The sequence below is a fragment of the Mirounga angustirostris genome, unplaced genomic scaffold (genome assembly GCF_029215605.1).
Source record: "Mirounga angustirostris isolate CCGP_5_RB_7025 unplaced genomic scaffold, mMirAng1.0.hap1 SCAF_13, whole genome shotgun sequence".
NCBI classification, from domain to species: Eukaryota; Metazoa; Chordata; class Mammalia; order Carnivora; family Phocidae; genus Mirounga; species Mirounga angustirostris.
Genome location: NW_026991721.1, coordinates 14,007,777 through 14,028,954, shown reverse-complemented (window position 1 = coordinate 14,028,954; position 21,178 = coordinate 14,007,777). Strand labels below are relative to the sequence as shown.

The 21,178-nt window shown below is 50.3% G+C and overlaps 1 protein-coding gene across 1 annotated transcript; it reads right to left on the bottom strand.

Moving 5' to 3' along the window:
- Positions 1-195: 195 nt before the first annotated feature.
- Positions 196-7,592, bottom strand: C1QTNF4 (C1q and TNF related 4). Its single transcript, XM_045893670.3, has 2 exons — positions 4,289-7,592; positions 196-1,364 (listed from the first exon to the last, which is right to left on the bottom strand). Exon 2 carries the CDS (start codon positions 1,357-1,359, stop codon positions 370-372), a length of 990 nt encoding a protein of 329 aa, XP_045749626.1. The 5' UTR covers positions 1,360-1,364; positions 4,289-7,592; the 3' UTR covers positions 196-369.
- Between the last annotated feature and the right edge of the window lie 13,586 nt (positions 7,593-21,178).

Genomic DNA, 21,178 nt, shown 5'->3' with positions numbered 1-21,178 from the left:
AGGAGGTAGAGGGGCTGACTAGAAAGTAACGCCAAGGGGAGTCCCGCAAGCGGTTGGGCGAGTCGGGCTCAGTTCAATCAAACGCCCATCTCCTCGCCCTCGCAGGGCCCTCGGCCCTCCGACCCCACCCCGGGTCTGCAGTGGCCCGTGCCTTCCCGCCCCGCCCGAGACCACAGCGTCGCAGACAAGACAGCGCAGGACCCCAGGCAGACAGGCGCCGGCGCAGGCCCACTTTATTGGCAGGGTCAGCCGCACTGGGCGGGCCGTCATGCTCGCGCCGGCGGGGCGTTCGGCTCGGCTCGGCTCGGCTCGGCTCGGCTCGGCAAGCACGCCGCGGGCCGCCGCTGGGCTCCCCTCCCCGGGCGGGGCTCAGAGCTCCGGGGGCCCGAGGCCCGGCGGGCCGGCGGGGGCGAGGTCGGGGTACACCAGGAAGCCGGAGAAGGTGATGTACTTGCCGTGGTTGCTGTAGGCGCCATAGCCGTCGTGGTCGTGGCTGAGCAGCCAGACGGCGTCGCCGCGCCGCAGCGCCAGCATCACGCTCTGGCTCTGCATCTCGCGGCGCCGCGACGCGCCGTCGTCGTAAATCATGGCCTGCACCTCGTCGCGGTTCTTCATCAGCTTCACGGACAGCGTCTTGCGCGGCAGCTTGCCCAGCGTGAAGGAGAAGAAGTAGGCGCCCGGCAGGCGGCAGCGGAACACGCCGGCCGCCGCGTCGAAGTCGCCGCCGATGTTGACGAGCTCCGTGTCGAAGGCGAGCGGCCGGTGCCGCGGCCCCGGGCCCGCGTCCGAGCCCACCAGGCTGCGCGTGCGCGCCGCCGAGAAGGCCGAGCGCGGCTCGGGGGGCGCGGGCGGGCCGCGCGCAGGCGCGTCGGCGTCGGCGTACACCAGGTAGCCGCTGAAGGTGGCGCCCGGGGCGCCGAGCGCGTACTGCGGGGCGCCGTGCAGCCGCAGCCACACCGTGTCGCCGTAGTCGAGCTGCAGCATGGCGCTCTGGCTGGCGGCGCGCCGCGCGCCGGGCCGCCGCTGCTCGTCGAAGGCCAGCGCCTGCACCTCGTCGCGGTTGCGCACCAGCATCACCGACAGGCTCTTGTGCGGGGCCTTGCCGGCCGTGAAGGAGAAGAAGTAGGCGCCGGGCACGCGGCAGCGGAACTGGCCTGTGGCCGCGTCGAAGTCGCCGCCGATGTTCACGTACACCTTGTCGAAGGTCACCGCCATCTCCGATGTGCCCTCCAGGGCGGTGGTGCGTGCGGCCGAGAAGGCCGAGCGCAGCTCCGTCGAGCCCAGCTCCGTCGAGCCCGGCCCCGGCCCCAGGGCCCGGCAGGCGGCAGGGCCCAGCAGGCCCAGCAGGAGCAGCAGCATGGCGCCTGGGAGGGGAGGCAGAAGGGGAAGGAGAGGGGGCTTGTGCCGGGGGCGGCCCCCAGATGCCCCGCGTTCCGAGTTCCGAGACTGGGAGACGCGTTACTTGCACAGCCCTGCCCCTGCCCCACAACTAGGACTCGGGTTCCTACACACTTGGACTAGGTCAGCGGGTCTCAAGCTTCAGCGGGCCTCGGTGCCATATAGAGGGCTTGCTGGAACACACGTTGTTGGGCCCCCGCCCCCAGAGTGTCCATTCATTTGGTTTAGGATGAGGCTTGAGAATTTGCATTTCCAACAAATTTCAGGTAATGCAGATGCTGCTGGTCCAGGGACCACACTTTGGGAACCAGAAGATTAGGCCAGCGAGTCTCCTTTTTTTGTAAGAAACGAACCCCCTTCTCAAGTGAAAGCTCACACACCTGTACCACAGATAGAAGCAGAAATGCTTTGGCCGAAGGGGCCTATGTAGCCTGTCAGCTGGGCTTGCCCCTCCCCACCTTGGCACCACAGAGGGTGGTCAGGGCGCCTGAGTTTCTTTCAGCCTGGTTTGCTGAATTGCCCTGTGGCTATTCTATGGACCTTGGCCTGCCCCTCACTCAGGCACTAGCTCTCTGTACCGATGGCCACTGTTCCAGCCCCCATATGGACAGGAAAGGAAATAGCTGCTCATTGACCCCTTTCCTGGCCTTTGACCCACAAGGGTCAGCCGCCACTCTGGACCTCTGCACCCCCCAGGAGCCCTTCTTGCAATAAAGAGGCCCGAGCAGTTGGGCCTTGACATAGCTCCCTCCCCGTGAAATCACAGTAAGAGACAGTGACTCTTTCCTCTGGGCTTGAGGGCTGGTCACTGAGCAGAAGGAGAGAACTAGGGGCTCCTGTGAATAGAGAAGGAGAGCAACATTTGCAGCAAGGCTCTGGCAAGACTGTGAGGTCAGCAGCTTTGTTCCTCAGTAGTGGTGGAGTGAAAGACTGGCAGCTTGACCTGGGCTCATTTCCTGGCTCTACCACTTAAATGCTGTGAAACCTTAGGCAAATTCCTTAACTTCTCTGGGCATGGCTTCTTTTCTGTAAATGGGGAGACCTGCCCCCGTCTTACTGTAAGGATGCTCTGAGATAGCAGGTGCAAACACCATTTGTGAACGGTAGTGTTGCCCAGGTGTGCAGATGCTTCTCTTCTTGGCCTTGAGAAAAGTGATCTGATAGAGTTCTTGACATAAGCAGTTAGGGACTCAGTAACTCTTACCCCTGGGAGCTTGGGAAGGCAATGCCTAACTCCATCATGCTTCTTAGTAGGGCATAGGCTTTGGGGCTTGAATACCCAAAGGCCCTGAAGTGGAGACAAAGTAGGAAAGAAAATGAGCTGGCAACAGCCTGGATATGGGCTCTGGGAAGGACCCTGGGAGTGTGTGTAGCTCTGTGTCTCTTAGAGACACTGGGGGCTTGCTGAGAAGGGCTGCCAGGGGCAGATGCACCCTACACAAGGACATTCACCTTAGGGTAGGTGGGCACTGGAATCCAGCTCACGTTCTACTTGCCCTACAGTGTGGACCTGCTGCACCCGGGGAAAGTGTGCCTTTTTCTAATTTTCATAATAAAGACCCCAAGTCCCTAACCCAGCTAAACCTTCTCTCCCTCCGGAGGAGGGACCTTTTGTAATTCCTACAAAGGCACCCCAAGGGCTAGCCGATACCCTTGATGAGGGCAGGAAGGAGGGGACCCATCTACAGTGATGAAGATTGCACCTCCTGAGTATTCCCTTTCATTAAGCTCTTTGGGCACATCTGGTCTCCCAGCAAACCTTTGAGACAGGTGGGCCCTCTCCCACTTTATAGATGAGAAAGTCAGGGCCCAAACAGGGGAAGCATTTTGGCCCAAGGTAATCACGCACACTGAGGCAACCTTGAACCAAGGTCTTTTGACTCCAGATTCAGTACACCTTCCTCTCCCCCATCTTTTCCTCATAGACACAGATATTTCCAGCCAACCTGTCCTTAGCCTCAGTTTTCCTTTTTTGCAAAAATAGGAGGGGAGATAAGTGGAATGAATCTTGGGATCCAGGGTGAAAGAGAAAGAAAGCAAAAAGCAAATAAAACCAATGAAACAAGCAAGAACTCTAGCGTTTTGCCTTCTGGGAGTATGGGAACATCTCAACTCTTTCTGACCCTGCTCTTCTCCCTAGCAGGTCCTGCCCCAGGAGCACCTGCCCACCCTACCTTCAGCAATCTCCCTGCAGAGTCTGGTGCACCCCACGAGGGCCAGAGGGTCCTCCCGTGTGTTCAGTACCCAGCCTCTGCCCATTTCTCACCCAGCACTGCCATTTCCCAGATCCCTAGGTCCCCATCCTTCTTTAAACCCCCTTCCCTGGTCAGGTCAGAGGTGGGAGGGTGTCAGGTGGGCCTCATAGCTCCGGGAAAGGAAATGGCTGTTCCTAGCTCTGTCCAGGTGGGGCTCAAAATAGTCATCTTCAAAGAGACAAAACTGGGACACGGAGACCTGGGCAGACCCAGAGCCCCGGAACCGACGGGGGAGGTGCCGCGATGTCAGGTGAAGGCGATCTCAGAGCCCCGCTCCCCGCCAAACCCCACTCCCCAGTTACCCCCTCCTTCAAGCCTCGCCAGAACCTCCTCCCACCCTGAAAGCCCCTCATGTTCCCAAGGAGACAAGTCCCCGTTTTACAGAAGCCAATTAACCCTTCCTCCTGAAAAAAGAAATCCCTCAGGAGGGGATACCCTAGAGCTCCCCCACCCCCCGCCCCTTTGCCAACCTTCCTTCATCCATCCCTTCCGAGTGAAAGCCCTTGAGCCTCTTTCATGAAAAAGCTCTCAGGTCCTCCTTTCAGCGAACAAGGAGCCGGATTCCCCCGCGCCTTCGCCCGCCCCCGCTTGCACACGGGAGAAAGCTTGGCTCCCCGGCCCTGAGCTGCCCTCACCTGGCTGGGGGCGGCGGGCGGGTCGGGTCCGCTCCGAGCCCGCGATCCGGCTCCGGGCTCCGGGCTCTCGGCTCCGGACGGGCGCCGGGGCTGCGCACTGACCGCCCGCGCTGCGGCGGGGCCCGGCCTGGCGGGGGCGGCGGCGGCGGCGGCGGCGGCGGCGGCGGCGGCGGGGCGCTGGGACCCTGGGACCCCGGGGCGGGCGCGGGGCAGCGAGGCGCCAGGGAACGAGGACAGCTGAAGAGCGAGGCGAGCTGACCGGCTCGAGGAGCGGCAGGGGAGCGGCGGGAAGGGGGAGAGGGGAGGAGAAGGGAGAGGGAGGGGCGCGCCGAGGAAGTGGAGCCGCGCAGGGCCTAGGGGCACCGCACCGAGGAGGCCCCTGCGCAGGCTGCGCCCAGCCCTGGGCTCTTCCTCATCCGTGACCTCCCTGGAGCTTCATCCTCTGGCTCCACAGAACACGCATCATCAACCCAAGTTAGCAGACGGGGCAACTGAGGCCGGAGGCAGAGGACAAACTGGGGGTGGCCCAGGGCACTCTCCAGACCGGCCTCCTCCCCGGTTTGAGGAGAGGGGGCTGCCGCAGAACGCCCCGCACAAGCCCCTGGGCGGCAAGGACAGTGGAAGGTGAGATTTCGTCTGGGACAGATGTCCAGGCTGAGTGGCAATGGGGGAGGGGGTCTGAGGGAAGAGAAGGATAAATGGGTCAATGTCAACAGTAAAGAAAGAGCTTGAAGTGACCTAGTTTTTCTTCCTTGCTTCCGAATCAGAAAATGCCCACAGCTGGTTAGGAAGGAAGGAGGGAGACCAAGCCCCCAGACCTGGGAGGGTCAGCCTTGGTCCCCTGGGGAGGGGATGCAAAGGAAGGGCATCCTTGGGGCAGAATTGAGTTTTGGCTGAGTAGACTGCTTCCCTGGTGCCCACACGAAGGAAGAAGGTTGAGAGAGGCACTGGGAGGGCTCGGCGGGCCTGTTGGGGAGGGACACGGACACCCTGCGTAGCTGGGGCTAGGGTAGCAGGATCCAGCTGGACATCAGGGCTGGGAACAGCGTCTTCCCGCCTCGGCACTCATCAGGGCCCCCCATGGCCTCCACTCTGGGTTTTGACCCCTGCAGCCATCTCGGACTCCCTTCATCAGGGCTGCTGTTGTCTCCCAACAGCTGTGGGGGTCTCTCCTGCCTGGCAGCGGGGTGTCTCCCCCCTGCCTGGCACTCAGTAGGTGTTGACTGAGCGGATGGCTCTAGAAGGGCCCTACTCTCGGCTACCAGGAGCTGGTGCCCTCCATCAGCCCCTGCTTGATGCCGAAGGCCTCCACTCTGGTCCCGGCTCTGCCACAGACCAGATGTGGGTGGACACAGAGAAGCCTGGTGCCCTGGGAAGCCCTCTGCCCTCTGGAGCTTTCCTTTTGGAACTCTCAAAACTTAAGTGACCCCAGTTAGTCTGATGCAGGTTAGTCCTCATGAAGGCGTTGATAATGATGATGGACTCATTAAATTTTCTTCAGGGTGTTAGGTGAAGGATGAGGAATATGTGCCTCAATGGAAGGAAATGAATGGAGGCATTTCAGGCTGGGCACTGGGGGTATTTGGGGCCTAGGGCGAAGTACTTGTCTAGCCCCAGTTAGATCATGACTGTCTCCTTCACCAGTTTCAAAAGCTTGGGTCATGGGCCTATGGGAAGGCATGAAGCAGGGTGAGGGTGGGTTGAGTCATGCAGGGATGTGGCCAGAGGGCTGAGGAAGACAGAATGCTAACCTGTGTCAGCCACAACCCCCCCCCCTTTTTTTTTAAGATTTTATTTATTTATTTGACAGAGAGAGACAGCGAGAGAGGGAACACAAGCAGGGGGAGTGGGAGAGGGAGAAGCAGGCTTCCCGCGGAGCAGGGAGCCCAATGTGGGGCTTGATCCCAGGACCCTGGGATCATGACCTGAGCCGAAGGCAGACGCTTAACGACTGAGTCACCCAGGCGCCCTGGGGTTAACTTTTAAATAAACTACTCGCACCCAAATCTTTGTCTCAAAGTGTGCTTTTGGGGGAACCCAAACTAAGACAATGGACAATAACTGTGTCCTAAACCATGGTAAGTGCTTTTTCACATCCATTACCTTATTTAATTTTCTTAACATCCCCTGAAGTAGATACCATTAACCCAATTTTACAAACGAGGAATGAAGAGGTTATATGCAGGGAGAGGCAGGATTCAAACCCAGGTGTGTTTAGCTCTGAAGCCTGATCCTTAACCATGTTCAGCAGCCTCCCTAATTCTCTGATCCTCTCTGGATCTTATATTTTCATCTGTAAAACAAGGGATGTGCTCTTGAGTTTGAAGGGAAACAATGTACCCAGTTTCTCCTGCTGCTGGGCATGGTCAATGAGATGTGAACAGAAGCTATTGGGAGAGAAAGTGCTTGAAAGGAACCGACTCAGCTCGGAGGCCCTCTCTTTAGCCCTCCCTTTTCTCTTCCCTCTTCCTGGAATATATGCATGAAGGCTGGAGCCCCAGTTGCCATCTTGGGCCAGTAAACACCAATGAAGGGTTTTAAGGCACAGTCTTAGGTATGTGCTCAGGAAGATGCTGAGATGAAAAAGACCTAGAGACTCTGCCCTCAAGGAGCTAATCATTTAGTGGAAGTGGCTGGATGTGAATAGAAGCATAATAGGTGGAAAGAGATCAGCCTCAGGAGCTGAGCTGGTAACTGCTATGAGAGCTCAGGGAGGGAGGAATTCCAACAGGAGTGGGGGGGGGGAGGGTGTAGGGAAGATGTCACAGAGGGGGCTTTTTTTTTTTTTAATTTAGCTCTTTAAATTTTTTTTTTTTTTTTGAGTAAACCCTACACTCAACGTGGGGCTTGAACTCACAACCCTGAGATCAAGAGACTTGATGCTTTACCAACTGAATTAGACAGGTACCCCACAGAGAAGGCTATTTTTAAATAACGGCAAGGATTTGACAGTGAGATGGAAGAGTAGGGGGTGGGATCCCATCAAAGGTAATAATACGAGCAAAGGTGTCAGGGCTTGGGGAGGAGACCTTCCATGACTCAACTCCGGAGGGAAGGGTTTGTGATTGAAGTTATGGCAGGTAAGGTGCATGCGCTTTAATGCCCAGCTAAGGAGCTCAGATTATCCTGCAGCAGAGGGGACAGAACTCAGAGCTGTATTTTAAAGATTACTCTAGCTGAAAGACAGGAGACGGAAGAAGAGCCATGCAAGAAGACAAAGTGTGCCGATGAATCTAAACTATGCAGGGCTAGCCAGAAAGGAAAAGCGAGGAAGGGGGCGCCTGGGTGGCTCAGTTGGTTAAGCAACTGCCTTCGGCTCAGGTCATGATCCTGGAGTCCGGGGATCGAGTCCCACATCAGGCTCCCTGCTCAGCGGGGAGTCTGCTTCTCCCTCTGACCCTCCCCCCCTCATGCTTTATCTCATTCTCTCTCTCAAATAAATAAATAAAATCTTTAAAAAAAAAAAAAAAAAAGCAAGGAAGGAGACTGACGGGAGAGAGACTGTCAAAGATTGACAGAGCACCCCCACAAGCTCACAATTTAATTAGCTTCCTGGCTTGCCAGTGGATTACAGGGGAATTAGCAGAGCTCAGAGTCTAGGGACCTTGCTGGGAGTTGAGGGGAGGTTAATGAGAAAGACAACAACATGCCCCAGGGAGAAATGAAAAGAAGAGGAATTGTTAGCCCAGCAGAGATTCGGGCAGGAGAAACAGATGTCAGGGCATGTGGAGTCTCTGCCTTCCTCAGAGATTTCAGCCTTCGGGGGGAACAGACATTTAGAGCTCCTGGGTGGGGGGGTTCTAGCCCCATCCCCCAGGGTTCCAGTTCCTCTCAGTGACCCCAGACTGGGAAAGCTGGGGCGCCTGTAAGGATCAGGTTCCCAACTCTGCCTTGGCCTTTTCCCAGAGGGGGACTGAGCCCCCAGCCCCCTTCTGCACACGTGGAGGTTGAGGCCTGGGATGGGGAGGTGACCTGCTCTTAGCAGTTGTGGCCAACGGCATTTTCCAAAGACAGCTACGGCAGTATCTCCCATCCCCCATGCTCTTTTTATACCTTGACCTTGCCACTTCCCTCTTAAGAGGAGGACTTGGGTTGGGTCATAAAGGGAGATACCGCTTCTGCCTGGCGCTCACTCTCTTGAAACTCTTGGTGTGAGAAAGCCCAGGCCACATGGAAAGGCCATATGTGAAGATGTGGTGGCCAACAGCCCTGGTCGGGACCAGCTACCAGATTTGCAAGGTCTGGCACAAGATGAAAATGCTGGGCCTTTTGTTCAAAAATTAAGGATTTAAATGGTGACCATAGAGCATTCAACCGGGCATTGAGCCCTTTGAAGGGCGGGGCTTGTGCAGCTGCAAAAGTTGCATCCCGTGAAGCTGGCCCTGACCCATGAGTTACTGAACAAAGCGACACCGACAGAAGTTGTGAAGGCTGCCCCAGACCTTGACAGGTAGCAAGAGATGGGAAAGGCATCCTGGGAGAAAGGACAGGGAGCAGGGGCATCCGCCTCGGAGGTAATACACTCCCGGTAAAGTGCAGTGACTAGCATCACACTGCTTGGGTTTGAATCCCAGCTCCACCTCAGTTTCCCCACCTGTGAAATGGGGACAAGAAAAGTTATCTCTGGGGGCACCTGGGTGGCTCAGTCGTTAAGCGTCTGCCTTCGGCTCAGGGCATGATCCCAGGGTCCTGGGATCGAGCCCCGCATGGGGCTCCCTGCTCTGCGGGAAGCCTGCTTCTCCCTCTCCCACTCCCCCTGCTTGTGTTCCCTCTCTCGCTGTCTCTCTCTGTCAAATAAATAAATAAAATCTTAAAAAATAAAAACTAAAAAAAAGTTATCTCTGCCTTGCTGGCTTGTCGACAGCATTGATACTCAATGTAAAGTATTCAGCACAGAGCCTGGCATACGGTAAGCACTCAGTATGTGCTATTACTACTACCGCTTGGTGTGTTTGAAAAATGAATAATCTTGGTGTGGCGGAAGTGTAAAATCCAGGGATGCTGCTGGGAAACAGGTCCAGAAAATGGGTTTTGAATTTGATCGTGAAAGATTTTTTTTTTTTTAAGATTTTATTTATTTATTTATTTGAGACAGAGAGAGAGACAGAGAGCATGAGAGGGAGGAGGGTCAGAGGGAGAAGCAGACTCCCTGCCGAGCAGGGAGCCCGATGCGGGACTTGATCCCGGGACTCCAGGATCATGACCTGAGCCGAAGGCAGTCGCTTAACCAACTGAGCCACCCAGGCGCCCAAGATTTTTTTTTTTAAAGATTTTATTTATTTATTTATTTATTAGAGACCAAGTGAGAGAGAAACAGCATGAGAGGAGAGGGTCAGAGGGAGAAGCAGACTCCCTGCTCAGCAGGGAGCCCGATGCGGGACTCGATCCAGGGACTCGATCCAGGGACTCCAGGATCATGACCTGAGCCGAAGGCAGTTGCTTAACCAACTGAGCCACCCAGGCGCCCTTGATCGTGAAAGATTTTAAGTGCCAGGATAAGCTGTCTAGACTTTATTCTCCTAGCCCGTGGGTCTCAATCCTGTCTGACCTAATTTCTTTTATTGCAAGTATTTTGGAATGTCTCCTTTCCTACACTGAAATGAAACTCATAGAGAATGAAGTCTACTGACACATATTTTCAAAAAATCAATATAATGCTCCAAGTGTGATATAAAGAAGAAAAAAAAGGAAAGTAATTTTATTAAAATAATCTGTTTTTCAATATGTAAATACTTGCACATTGCCACACTAGAATAAATAACCAAATATAGATGGATGTTTATACTTCTAGAAGTATAGAATCTTCTATAGAATCACAAGTGCAAGAACCACAAACACATGCTGATACAAGGGTGTGCTGTCCAGTGTGCACTAAAACCGTGCAAAGAAGCTTGTTTTGTATGGAAAAACAGGTTTTGTTTTTTTACCTACATTAATGTTGTAAGGAATGAGAGCTCACGTTTCGCTTAACTGTCCTAAACATCATAGGACATCTACTATCCCTGGCCACTGCCGACTAGATGCCAATAGTGTCTCCCAATCATTGTGACAACCCAAAATGCTCTCCCACTTTTCCCAAGTACCCTCAGCTCCTGCTTTGGGCAATGTGGGATTAGAAAGGGTCATGCCCTCTGCCAGGCTATCTGTAATATGGTGGGAGAAGATGATACGTGGAGCTACTGCCACCATCTTGCAACCATGTGGGGAAAAGCATGAGGACAAAAGCTAATATACTGGGGATGACGGAATGGACAAATGTCAAGGATCATGGTCCTCGGTATCACTGAGGCATTGAGTTAACACATTCTGGATTTACCCTCCTATGGACCTCTCATTATGGGAGATGATAAATCCCCTTCTTGGTTGAACCATTTTGAGGTGAATCCTCTGTTTCTTGCAGCTAAAAGCATTCTAACTTTTACAGGATATTTTCCCCTCTCTTGGTTTTCTTCAACTGTATATTGAGAGGATTTCACAGACTAGGGCCTATGAGTCTATGAACGGAAAATAAGAGGGCTTGGTGACTAGAATGAGGGGGTTGGGAAGAAGCTGGAAGAGTCCACCCCTTGCATGGGTATCTGGGAGGATGGCAAAAAAGGAGTGGATTCTGGGTAAGATAATCATTGGTTTCACTTAGGGCATTGAGATCACATCACACTAGATTTGGGGGATGGAAAATTAGGCTTACATAGTATCATATCAGTTGGGTAAAAAAATACAATTACATAGGAAAAGACTGGATGAATAAACACCAAAATATTTAGTTATTTTTGGTAGGTTCAGGGATGATATTTTCTGTGTAGAATTTTTTCTATTTCCCAAACTTTTTCTAACAAACTTATTGCTTTCATTTGAAATGTAATCTAAAATATCAATACACTATAATTTCTTTCATATGTATCAAAAGAAGTAGATCAGTGGCATGGAATGTAAAATCCAGTATTAGATCCAAATACATACTGGAATTAGAATACTACAAAAGTGGGATTTTAAGTTTATTTATTTATTTATTTTAGTAATCTCGACACCCAACATGGGGCTCAAACCCATAACCCCAAGAGTCAGAAGCTCCACCTACTGACCCAGCCAGGCGCCCCTAAAAGTGGGATTTTAAATCAGAGAAGAAAAGAGACATGATTCAATAAATTGTATGGAAACAATGTGTAGCCATTTGGAAAAATAGTAAGTTGGATCCATACATCATGTCTTATACCAAAACAAATAACAAGTGGATTGCATATTTAAATGTAAAAATTAAATCAAAAAAGTACTGAAAGAAATCAAGTGATAATTTTTTAAAAATTTCAGAGTGAAGAACTTTGAAGTATGACATAAAATCCAGAAGTCATAAAAAAAAATTGATGGATACATTTCCTACAGCTTAAGAGAGAAACATATTTACACAGCAAAACTGCCAGAAACAAAATCAAAAGAGGGGCACCTGGGTGGCTCAGTTCATCCAACACTTGATCTCAGCTCAGGTCTTGATTTCAGGGTTGAGTTCAAGCCCCACGATGGGCTCCACACTTGGTGTGAAGCGTACTTAAAAAAAAAAAAAAATCAAAAGACAAACTACAAAATGGAAAACATATTTGTAATTCATATCACAAAGAGCAAATTTCTTTAATATATAAAGAGTTCTGAGAAAAAAACAACTCAGTAAAAAATGAGTACAAGATATAAACAGTTAATAAAAAAGAAAATACAAATAACTATTAGAATAAGAAAATCATAATGTGATGCCATCATTTTTTTACCTCTCAAGTTGTCAAAGAGCACTAAGGTTTATAACACACTCTATTGGTGACAAGGCTGAAAAACACATTCATACATTGCTAGTGGGACAGTCAACTGGAACAACTGGGTAATTGGACAATACCTACCAAATTTAAAAACGTACATGCCCTTTGACTCAGTGATTCCACTTCTTGAAAAGCTGCTTCTCAGATACATGCCCATATGTTTGAAATGACATGCTATTCACTGTAGCATTGTTTGTAATAGCAGAATATTGGAAATAATCTACATGTCCAGCAACAGAGGACCTATCGAATAAATTCTGATATATATATATATATATATACACACACATATATATACATATATCTGAGGTATATATATTAAACTGTATATATATATACACACACACATACAATAAAATACTATATACCCTTTATAAGAGAATGAGGAATTATTTCATATAAGGGACATAAAATAATCTCTAAGATTTACTGTTAAGTAAAAAAAAAAACAAGGTGTACAGTATGCTACCATTTACATTAAAAAGTACCCATTTGCTTTTATGTGCACAGAATACCTCTTGGAGGATCTACATCAGGCTGACTCCTCCTGGGGAGAGGAATGGTTATAGGGAGACATACATACTTTCGGTCTCACCCCTTTACACCTAAAATAAGAAGGGATGGGGAGAACTACTATCTTTTCTGGTAGCAGCTCCATTGCTACTGGTTTCAATTCCAATGGGCATCGGCGGAAAGCCCCCAGCCTTTTCCACGGGCACCACTGTCAAGACAAACTTCCTTCATCCTGTGCTTGTGCAGCTCATTAAGGAAATCAAATCAAGTCTAAACACAGGTCTTTCCAAGACTGGAAAATGCTACGCGGCTGGCTTTGAGGATGGATGAAGAAGCCACAGGCCAAGGAACACAGCTTGGGCCTGGCATGGCAGAATCCTCCCCTAGGGCCTCCAGAAGAAACGCAGCCTTGCCAACATCTGGATTTTAACCCTGTAAGACCCGTTTCCAGACTTCTGGTCTACAGAACTGTAAGACGATGAATGTGCACTGTTTTAAGCTAAAATAAATAGATAAAATAAATGCAAGTCTTTCCACTGCTTGTTCAGTCATCCTGTTGCTCTCAGCCCTGTTTCAAGATACTTTAGAAGCTTGATTCTGACATCCAAATGTTCACCTTCCCTCCCAGTAGCAGTGCCATCTGCAAACATGGTGAGTGTGGCAGGCACGGAAACTACTGAGCTGACCGCAGTCGGGAGCATGGAACTTTAAGACTTCTCCCAGATGTGCACCCAGTGAGTCACCAACTGGGGGGAGAGGGGCACACGGGTGAATGGGTTATAAATCCACCTGACTGGGTGATCTCTGAGATCACGGTTTCCCTGGTAGTCTCCTCAACTGGGAAACATTCCGATTTCTAACTGGAAACGAGGCACACCATGTCCAGGGAATTTTCCTCGTGGCCATTCAGATAAATAATAAATTACTGTTGGTATTATCATCTACCCTTATCTTGCTCTTAGTGAAGATACTGATTCTTTTTCTAGGGGTTCTCAAACCCACAGTCTAATATTATATGCTAGAATAAATTTGGGGGAGGAATTCACCTCAAATATACCCACCTCGAGTTTCCAGAATCTACCTTTTCCTCTTTTCTCAGTGTCAGGACATCTGCAGCCTTCAGGCTCTGTGGCCCCTTTCTCTCTCTCCCCAGCTCTCTCACCTACCTCGGCAAGCATTCCGGGATCCTCTCTGCAAAGGTTTTTGACGCTTTGGGATTTGCACCTTATTATAAATGGCTAGGTGCTTAGGTTTTCCCTTACTATCTTCTATTTGGAGTTTCAATATCCTCTAAATAATGTTTTGCTTTACTCGACCCAGTTTAGAAATGCTCTTCCTTGCGGGAGAAAGCAAATCAGGGCTGAGTATTTTGCTTTCTGACGACTGCTAATCTGACACCTCCACCCCCAAGTGGAACCCTATATGATGAATCCTCTCTTTATTCCTCATGCTCTGCACATAACCAAAGGTGGCTTTTACCGTCTGCACCTTTTCCAAGTCTCAATTTATCCAGGACATCCTTCTCTTCCTTCTACGTCTTATACCCTGCCTCTTCACGTTCGAGCGTCGGTTGGCTTTCTACAGAGCCACGCTGCTTTCTTCAGCTCACCGCCTTGCACTGTGCAAGGGTTTCTGCAAATGGGCAGTCCTCATTTTCCATTTTTAGAGCTTTCTATCCCTTTCTGGCCACATTCCCATGTAGGCCTCTAAACACGGGCTCATAACTTTTCCGCAATTTTTTCAACTTCTTTTCTAGGACCCATTCATTCCATGCCCTGCCCCCCCGCCCCCCCCATGGCTCTTCCTTCTCGATCCAACTTTCTCCTGTGGCCCCCGTGATACCAACAGCACCAGGTAATTCATTGCCTCGGTCGGAAGTAAGGATGGGGGCGGCTCCCCGGTAGCTCACTCTTCCCACTGAGCGAGGACACCGTGCTGATGCACGTGAAGCATTTCTCAGCGGCTCGGCTGGGAGCTGTGCACGGCCTCCCAGCCCGGTGTCATGCTCCCTCAGGGCTTGTCTGTAGAGTTGGCAGTGAATTCCCGCAAGGCCATGGCTCCCCCGCGTTCCTCTATCAGTCCTACCCAAAGGCTCCTTGCAACTGGTTCCTCCCAGCTTGGCAGTGTCGCGCTGTGGAAAGCCCGCAGGGTTTGGAGTCAAACATAGCCGGGGCTGAATTCCAGCTCTGCCCCTTCCTAACAAGTTGTTTCAATTTGAGCTTCAATTTTTCACACTTAAAAAAAAAAAATGGGGGTAGAATCTGCTTGATGGGGTGACAGAGATAATCTATGGACATACCGGCACATAGAAGGCTCCGCGTCAACCCCTGTGCTCATCTCAGGTTCAGGGGTCTTCAGAGGTTGTATGTTCTTGGTGGATCGTGTTGTTTTCTTTCCCCTCCTGTTCAAACTCCTTCTTTTGACTGGACTGCAAAACCTTCCGTTGATGAGCCATGCCCCTCCAGCTCAAAGTATATGGTTCCAGGGGGGTGGAGCCCGGATCCTGAGCCCTTCAGCCTGGGCCTGTGACTCAGGCCTGGCTGGGAGAGCAGCGGAGCGCTCCAGACACGCTGAATGGTTTACTGACGGCCCTGTGTTTCCCCGCCAGGCTCCTCCAGGGGATTTTTACTGGAGCCTCTTTAGGAGATACTTGTTTGTTCTCTGGAATTACAAGCTCTAAGAAGTCACGTGAGTAGGGCTGCCCTCTGGCCTCTTGCTGCTACACTGAGTGAGCCCGTCTGAGGGGGAAACCAGGCAGAGGCCCATGGACGGAAGGCATGAGAACAGTGGGAATCCCGATACCCTTGTTCCAACCACTTGATTAACTGCTGGCCATTTCTGTTACTTGGGCCAATCAATTCCTTTTCTTCATTAAGCCAGTTTGTTGGGTTTCTCAGTATGCAAGCATAACATGCGACACTGACCCTTTCACTATTATAAAGTCATAGGTTCCCCTGCACGGAGTTTTGTGTTTAACTTAAGTCTGTCCCCCTATTTTAATGCAGAAAAAATAGCAAGACTCAATACATGTGCGTAGCATACTATTAGAAGTTCCTCAGACTTGCAGGCCCAGGTCTGAATCCTGGCTTTGTCACTTACTAGTTTGGGGTAAGTGACTTAGCCCTTCTGAGCTTCACTTTTCGCAGTAAAATGGGGGTAATATTTTGCTGATGTGGGTGTTTTACGGGTGTGCACTAACGGATATAGGTAGGGGCAGGACATGAGATAGGCCATTAAAAAAAACCATCCTATTAGACAGTAGGTACGTTTATGTCATCTCAATACCTTTTACTCTGCGCAGCTGCCTATAGATGCTGTTTGTATTTCCCTCGCTTCTTCCCAGGTCACATCTCGTAGCCACCAAGGTTTCCAGGCTTATCGAGAGGACAGGAACTCAGGCTTTCAGAAGAGATGGAAGAGGAGGTGGTGGACAGGAATTTCAACGTTCGAACGGAGAGGAGGTGGAATTGGGCTTGTTTAAAACGTTGGCGACTGCAGAAGTTTACACCCACTTTGTACTTATAAATATCTCTGTCTCTGTCTCTGAGCTTGGCTCCGCCTGCACAAAGCTTCAGAGAAGAGAACACAGAGCAGCTGCTAGTAGGTACAAATGTGCAGCGCAGAGGAGGTCGTAGGCGGGACACTGGGACTGGCTTGGGCGCAGGGTGTAAGGATTTAAGGATGAAATGGCAAGAAATCTTAAGCAATTGGGTCACCAAGCGCCTTTGATCCCCTGCTGGAAGCCTGTGTAGGCAGAGAAAAGCGGTAGGGTCGGCCACAGGCCGGGCGGGCCCTGGCGCTCCAGCTTTATCTCGGGCCCCCGGGGCCGCGCAGGCTGCGGGAAGACAAGATAGAAGGCGGCTGCTTAGCAGAGACAGGCACCCGGGCGCTGGGGGCGCGGGGATGACAAAGTCAGCAGGCATTTCTGGGAATCCGTGACTTCTCAGTAGTAAGGGGAGGAGTAGAGAGGACTCAAGGTCATCTCCGGGGTTTTTAGTCTGGGAAACCGGGCCACGGGGATGGGCTTAGTCAGGTTTGAGAATGCAAGTTCCATCGAGGCAGCCTTGGGGAGAGGGGCTGAGACGTAACTCAGTCTGAGGATCCTGAAGGACGTCCGTCCAGGCCACAAATGCTTATGGCGCACTATTGTGTTAGTTCCCGTTCTGGGGGAGCTTATCACATGGCAGGAGTACAGCTCTGAGGAGAGGTTACGACTGTTTGGAGATGCAATTTCCCTTGCCCTTGACTCTAGCCTCTGCTGATTCCGTGACCTTGCCCATACTGTCTGTACTCGTCAAGTATGCCCCGCTTTTAATTCTTAAGTAACAACAGCTCCCAATTCCAGATGTACTCCATCAGGCGCTGCGCTAAATGAAACACTCCAATAAGAAAAGTAGTATTCTCGTTTTTGAGATAGGAGCCCGAGGCTTCAAACAATCAAGCAACTTGCCCAAGTTCACGTAGCTGCTAAGTGACAGGGCTGCAAAGTGACAGAGCTGGAAACTGCTCCCAGGATCCTCACTGTCCTTAAAAGACCAACTCAAATGCCACTCTTTCATGACGCCTTCCCTGGGTTCCCCCGACGGGATGCGAGCGTGCCCTCCGGTGGATCCCGCGGTGCTGCTTCAGCTTCTGCTGGCTCGCCCTGCTTTGTACAAGGCACCACAGGGAGCGCGGAGACTCGGGGAGGGCCCTTTCAGCGGACCAGGCTTTGCTGTTCCACACATGGTTCCATTTAATCCTCCCAACATTCCTAGCTTGTATGGCCTTTCCATGCTGCACCCCGCCCCCGCCGCCCAGCCAGCGCCCTGGGACGGGATTGATTACACGCCTTCGGTCCCCCGAGGCCCCTGGCACAGGACTGTGTGCACGTTGCGCACTTGATAACAGAGCGCTGCATTTACAAACTCTAAATGTGGGCCGCTGTGGGGTGGCGGGGGGGTGGGTGGGTGGAGAAGGCACGAATGATACTGCGTTCCAGTGGGAGGTGAGCTGTTTGAAGCGAGGTGCAGCTATGTTCTCCCCGTTTTCACCCTCCTTACTCGTTTCCAGCCAAAGCACATTTTGACGCCAAAAGGGCAGGGCCCCAGGCTGGATGGAAAGCAAGTAGGTACTTTCTCTCTTGTCCTTATCTAACCTCTGGCTCCTAATGCTACTCTGGAAATAAACTGCAATACTGAATAGCTTTTCCATGAGCATGCGGCATTAGCAGGGGAGAGTCCGTTCTTCCGGCTGCCTTAGCAAGGCAGGAGCTGGTGCTGCTCAAAGACTTTCTCACCCATTGTCCTGTTTCGGATTTTGGGAGGGGCAGGCCCTGTTCCATGACTTGCTCTCCCCCGCAGGAAGGTGGTGAATCTCGAATAGCACCTTCGTGTCGGATTTCTGTTTCCCTCCCTCTCTCCCTTGCCACTCTCTGAAGCACTGTTCGCCCACATTTTGGTGTATGGTACAGATCTGCAGCTAACTGAAAACATTCTTTTTCAGGGTTGCAGTAAGTTGGTTCCAGAACAGTTGTGGTTTTTATGCAAAATCTGCTTAATTGGTCCCAGACCGGACATTTGGGGCCTGGACTGCAGGTGAATCCACTTATGAGACTAAGGAAAAATGGGCTTTTCAAGATTCTGTCTCCCGGGCATGCAATCATGGCAGACTAGCAGGGCCTGTTGGGGAGACTGAACACAAGCACTGCTAGGGGGCCTCCTCCAGACATCGCTTTAGGCAGCAAACAGATGAGGAAGCGGATTCGTATGCACAGAGGTGGCTGGAAGGAAAACACTCTCAGTTGCCTTAGAAAATTAATCGCTGTTACCATCAAAGATATTTTTCTGAAAGAGGGTAGTTTTTGGTTGGCGACAAAAGAATCTTTCATTCACAACTTTCCCTCTAGGAAAAAACCAGAATGCAAGATTCTGGATCACTTGTCTGAAGAGACAATAAGATGAAGGATCAATGGAGAAAAAAGAAAATGAGAAGTCACATGTGACATCCTTAGATAAGCCTAAAAATCTCTGCAAAGGAGATAAAACACATGTCTTTGTCTATATCTAAAAAACAAAAACCTCTGAAGATATAAACCACTATGGCACTAAGGGAGGCAGCCTGAACCCATTCAATATGCAAGGATGTTCTAGAAGAATCCATCAGAGGAGCTGACACATCAATCACTTTCAAGAAATGTTATACCTCAGTGTAGTAGGGAGTCCACACACATGGACTGATGGTCCTCCTAGGAATCCTCACTGTATAATAACTCAGCTTCCCATCTGCATCAACTATCAGAACGGTCGGGGAAAAGCAATGGCGATCATTCCTACTTTCGGCTGTTTCACCTGTTTGTCGTTCTGCAGAGGCAAGAACTAGGTCTGTCCTGATTTCAGACCATTCTACTCTACTCTGTGGGCGGCATGATTTTTGGTTTCATTGCTTTGACCAAAATGCAGGGCCTTTTTGCTTACGTGGCTGAATTACTCATCATCTGGTTCAGTGGCTACTTTTTTTCTCAGCACTTCATAGCCTCCATGAAGCAGAAAACGTACTTCGGATTCGAAAGACTCAGGTGTGAATCCAGCTCGGAATGATCTATGTAATTTTGAATGCATTACGAATTTTCCTTATTCCTACATTTTCACTTTCTTTCTGGAGTGGGGATACCTCCTCTACCAAAGATTCTGAGAATTAAAACTTAACACGACAGGCTTGACAGTCATTACTTTCATTCCTTCCTAATGCTTTTTTTCCCTCTCTTCTTGCTCCCTTAACCTGCCACAGCACCTCAAAGTGACCAGCTGCACGGACTGCGATGTGACGGGCTAGTTTTTCTCTGAAGCCCAGCAAGCCTGACGTTTTGGTGGGCCTGCTTTAAGGGGCTAAATATGATTATTTTTCCCCCCACAGATTTTCAGATCAGAGCGAAATAATGCCACTGCTGTGTAAGCCTTGAACTTAGCAGTGAGTAACAGAGGCAGTTTCCATTTTGTCAGACTAGTCTGTACTGTAATTACAAGCCGTGGAGGAGGGGTTTGAAGGCGGACCTCATCTGGTCTGGAAGACTGAGAGACTTCAGAGAGATGGCTACTAGGATGGAATCTCACTGTACAGGAAGAATCTCAATGCAGCAAGGGAAAGGAGGGTATTTTTAGAGTAGAAAATTATAGTAAAGCTGAGGTTGTGTTTAGGTTCAGTAAGAAGCTGGAATGTAGAGCTATGTTTTTTGTTTTTTAAGCACGCTCCATGCCGAGTGGAGCCCAGCCTGGGCCTCGAACTCCCGATCCTGAGATCAAGACCCGAGATCAAGAGTCGGATGCTTAACCGAGTGAGCCACCCAGGAGCCCCACGCAGGGCTATGTTTAAAGTTTCTTTCACCCTAAGGCTGCTTGTATGCCCTATTTTTACAGCCACTCCAAAAGTTGCAGGAAACCCCCAGATTCTTTTCTTCAATCAAGGCTTCAATGACCATCACACTCCCTGGGGGACTATGTCCTGGCAACTCAGCTCAGCACTCCCAAGGCAAACCATTTGCCCAGTTTCACCGGTGCAGCTTACTAGATGATCCTTATTTACACAGGAGTCAATTCATTATTTCTTGCAGGTGGATCTTAAAAGTACCTACATGCATTTAACTAACCCTTGAATAAACTTTAGATGTCTGATTATGTTAACAGCCTATATAATTTCACGGAGGACCACTGGTGTAGCTACCCTTATTGGATCTATAGCTTGGAGGAAGTAAGACTGACTGACTGGACAACACTTAGAAAAATTCCAGGCCTTCCTAAAATTCTTCATGGCCCAACTTGCATAGGCAAAAACCGAAGCCTTGGCGCCCTCTGGCGGCAGACTGGTTCTTACGGTCATAAGCTTCTCCAGTAGGAATAGGCAAGCATGTATGAGCACAGAAGCCACAGGATAATAAACATGGCACATTTTCCTAGATCATCTTTACTGAAGATTTTTTTTGGGGGGGAGGGCGGAGAAAGTGGGTAATGCAAAACATTTTTATATGAAAACAAATGCAGATAATATTGAATAGAATATAAAATTTACATTACTTTTTGAGACAAAGTAAGAGACATCAAAGACATTTCATGCTCATGAGCTTCAGGCTGTAGTCCCAAACCCTGCGGGAGGGAGGAGACCCCTGCATGCTCACTCTGATATGATGGGTGCTGCTCTTTTGACAGAGAAATCTGAGCAGTAGCAAATTAAGTGCTTACTCACTGGCAAAATCCCAGTGGATTATTTAAGTGAAACCATATGCTTTCTCATCTTTGAGCATCTGAACTGCTTTTAAAAGGCCTGAGTAAATAGGAGCTTTATGCTTGAGTTGCAATGATTTCCTTCTAAAATGGTTTTTTCCTCCTATGAATGCTAACATGACTAACTGAGGGTATGACATGCGAGGTGGTCAATATCCTAAGCGCCCTGTGGACCTAAGTGTGCATTACCAGGTATGAAGTTTTAAGTACACTTTCCAAGGGCCGTCACTAGGAAAGAAAAGCAAACTACTCACCTTCTGCAACAACAACAAAGAAACAAAATTAAAAACTGAACAGAAGATTGTAAGATGATAATCGGT

Bases quoted from the DNA above. Each gene is read 5' to 3' on its own strand.
- C1QTNF4 (XM_045893670.3), bottom strand. From the start codon at position 1,359: ATGCTGCTGCTCCTGCTGGGCCTGCTGGGCCCTGCCGCCTGCCGGGCC.